Here is a 3866-nt window from a genome sequence, read left to right on the forward strand (position 1 = left end):
AACAACATTATATTGAAAAAAAAAATCATAAAACATGCAAATAATAAAAGAATACAAAAATAAAAAATAAAAGGTTACCTAACCGATTATACCGAGTTCCGTACCCACTCAGAAAAAAATAATTTTTTTATTGAGTAAAAATGCGACATTACACATCATTTTTAAAAATTTTTTAATATAATTCACGGTTTGTTTATTTAATTATTAAAAAAAATGATAAAACTTACCTTTATTCACTTGTTTTATCTAAAATTTTCTTGTTATTTTTTTTAAACATACTCTAATTTTATTTTCAAGCCCAACCCTAAATTCTATGTCCGTCTTATGCTAACTACAACAATTTTGAAAACGGTTTCATAAATCCTAAATAGCATCGATACTCCAATCAATTTTGTTGTAGAATCCGATTCATATACGATATGGAAGAGGGGTATTGAATACGAAAAATAGGTATAGTTAACTTTTTTTTTGTGGGTGTATAGTTGACAAATTCGGTACAGTTTGAATACACCTTTCACATGTTTTTGTATGAAAATTTTTATAAATAAAAAAGTTTAATATAAAAGAAGAAAATTAAGGAACTTACTAAAATAAAATAAATTATTTCAGAACTTAATATTTCCTCCTACCTGATGCTCAAACCTCAACTTTTTTTTATAATAAATATTAATTTCTATCATAGTATCATATTTGATATATCTCTAACACGAAATTATAAACACAATAAAAAAATGGATAGAGAATTTAATATTTCTTATGTGTAATATCTAAGGTTAGATAGTTAATACAAAGTTATCTTAGCTAGCAATTATGATCAAACCATTGCAAGTGTAACACTAGTTAAATGGAATATCATTTAAAGTTCAAAAGAACTATATATATGATATATATATATAGTCCTCTAAAACATATAAAAATACTGCTAACTAACTAACTAAACCAACCCCCTTCTCCTTGATATCATATTCCATATTTCCAAAGGATCATCTTCCTCTTCTATTATAAACCCTTTTCCTGAAAATGAATGATAATATGATAAATACAGTTAAAATCAAATCTAAAGAAACAAAAAGACATAAGTTTTTGTATTGAAATGTACCTGATTCATCACCGGACCGATTAGATCTTCCAAGGATCCAACGTTATTGTTAACATAAGAAATCCCATTATGTGTCTTTCTTTGTTTGTCCACGAGGAATCTCTGCTTACCCGACAAGGAATAATTGAAGAAACTTGAATTAGTACCAAATTCATTATTATTATTATTACTACTATAAAATGCTAAACCATTTGTTGTTGTTGTTGATTCAATTCTCTGGTTGAAAGGCGCCATCATTGTCATCCCTTGAATCATACCCGAGTCATTCGAATGTCGAGAAGTATTTATTATTCCATTTCCATCCCATCCTTGCATAACCGAACCATTCAAACTAGGTCCATTAGTCATCGCCATTGAAGACATGGTGTCTCCAAGTTCATTAACCATGTTAAACGAGTAACCAATTGGTTCTGTTTGACCTTGAAAATTCTCATAACATCCAGAAAAATCATGGAAATCATTAGATGGTGTGCCCGAGTTTGAAATTCCCAATATACCCTTCTGAATATCCAAAGGTTGTCCTATAGGCAGTCTAACCATAGAATTTTTATCAGAAAAAGTACTCGAACTGGGATTAACAAGGTCCCCAATTTGGACATGGTTCGGATTATTCATGTTTAGTTCATGACCAAATTGGACTAGTCCAAGTGCAGTTGGAGTATTCAACCGGCCTAGCATTCCACTAACCGGAGACCTAAAATGAGCATTCTGAAATCCTCCCCCGAAAGAACCCATTCTTAAAAACGCAGAATCAACACCACCTAAAGCTGCTACCATGTTAGCTTGATGGCTTGCCACACAACTAATCCTCTTCAAATAAAGCCTATATTTCTGCATCAAGAAGATAAAGAATATTGACAATCATGACCCAAACATAATAAAGAAAGCTTCGAGAATTATCAAAACAACACTTTTGAATGTCTTTATAGTAAAATGCATGTGTTTGGGGTAGGTTTTAAAGATTTCAGCACCTTCAAGATCTCGATGTGGAGCTTTGATGTTATAACTTGTATTAACAATGTTTGGATGATGATTATGCGAATTTCAGGTTATTGTAGAGCAGTAGATTTATGGTTTCATCCTTTAAAAGAAAATAAAAGAGCTAATAATGAATCTTACCTGCAGATGGCTGGCAACGTTTTCTCTAGTCAGCTTATCCACATTCATCAGATCCAATATCTTCTTGGGCACTGCCTCTGTAATGTAAATCAGAAGATAAAAATGGTGAAATTCTGCTTAAGATTTGAAAAGAAAAGGAGAAATGAAGATGTAGAAGATGAACTTACTATCAATACCCATATGATTAACAGCAGAAACAAATTTACGATGCAATTCGACTGTCCAAACAACCCGAGGCTTCTTCTGGTTGGATCCATCGTCGTTATTGTTACTTTCATCATCGTCTTCACCTTCCTGATCTTTTCTTTTCCTGTTTTGCTTAACATTCTGGTCAAAGAATCCATTTGGATCAATAACCTCAAGTTGATTCTTATCATTATTATTATTATTATTATTATTATTAACCAGTTGATCTTTTGGATCATTCTTCTTCCTCCTGATAACATGTTGCCATATGTTCTTCAGTTCTTCAATCCTAACTGGTTTAAGCAAATAATCACAAGCTCCATGTGTAATTCCTTTCATCACCAGTTTTGTATCACCATTTGCAGATAACACTGAAAACCAGTTTCCCAATATCAAATCCATGAATCTAATCTAATCTATCTATCTATTCTTTAGTCATTATCAGATTAAGATTTGAAGCTAATTAAGGCTTACTTATGACTGGTAGATCCATCTCAAGTCCAACTAGCTCAAGAAGCTTAAAACCATCCATATCCGGCATGTGAACATCACTGATAACTAAATCAAATTGGTTCTTATTATCTCTCAATAAGTTCAGTGCTGTTATAGCTTCATTAGTTGTCGTCACTGCAAATTTTCATCAAGGAAAACAAGTAGGGCGAATCAAAAAGACAGTCATACACAAATATAATAGATGGGTTTGGACTGGAATCATACAAAATTGACTAAAATTGATGAAAATTGAAAGATTGAAAAGAGAAAATGAAACAAAGAGGTGGGTAGTAGAAGAAGACAAACCATGATACTGGCACATGCGAAGAAGGGAATCGAGTAGCCGGAGACAAACTGGGTTGTCGTCGACGGCCAAAACTCGCATTCCGATCGGGAATTGATCGGTGGTGTCATCAAATCGTTGGTCAAGAATCATTTTTTTTCTGGGTAAGTTGAAAGAATTGTGGATTTTTTCTTTCAATTTGAGAAAACAGAGAAAACCCAGGTGTAGAAAAGATACCAATCAGTTTAGAGATATAGAAAAGATAGAGAGAGAAGGGTTAAGTTCAACGGATTAGAGCATAAATGGAGATAGGTAGAGAGAGAAAGAGAGAGGAATCTATGCTTATTTAAAACCGAAATTTATGCCAATTTAGATTTTCAATTATAACGCTTTTCTCTTTAATGCTTACATTTTGAAATTACTTTTTGTTAATTATTATTAATATTTTTTTATTCTCACTTTTTTAATAAAATAAATTTCTCAGAATCAAGAATCTTTAAACTTTAGCTATTATATTTTTACTTTTATTTTCTCATTATTTATACTAATTAACTATCCTTCTATACTCGATAGAATTTGTGGTTTTTTGGTTGTGCTTCTAATTAAGGAATATTATAAATATATATATATATATATTTCTAACTCATACTTAAATTCTAGTTAAAAATAAGAATCTAAAGTATAAAT

General features: G+C 31.1%; 1 protein-coding gene across 1 annotated transcript; it reads right to left on the minus strand.

Annotated features, from left to right (window-relative positions):
* Positions 1–720: 720 nt before the first annotated feature.
* Positions 721–3448, minus strand: LOC124941812 (two-component response regulator ORR24-like). Its single transcript, XM_047482165.1, has 6 exons — positions 3203–3448; positions 2879–3031; positions 2386–2775; positions 2219–2295; positions 1100–1930; positions 721–1014 (listed from the first exon to the last, which is right to left on the minus strand). Exons 1-6 carry the CDS (start codon positions 3330–3332, stop codon positions 1000–1002), a joined length of 1596 nt encoding a protein of 531 aa, XP_047338121.1. The 5' UTR covers positions 3333–3448; the 3' UTR covers positions 721–999.
* Between the last annotated feature and the right edge of the window lie 418 nt (positions 3449–3866).

The sequence above is a fragment of the Impatiens glandulifera genome, chromosome 6, assembly GCF_907164915.1.
Source record: "Impatiens glandulifera chromosome 6, dImpGla2.1, whole genome shotgun sequence".
Lineage (NCBI taxonomy): Eukaryota > Viridiplantae > Streptophyta > Magnoliopsida > Ericales > Balsaminaceae > Impatiens > Impatiens glandulifera.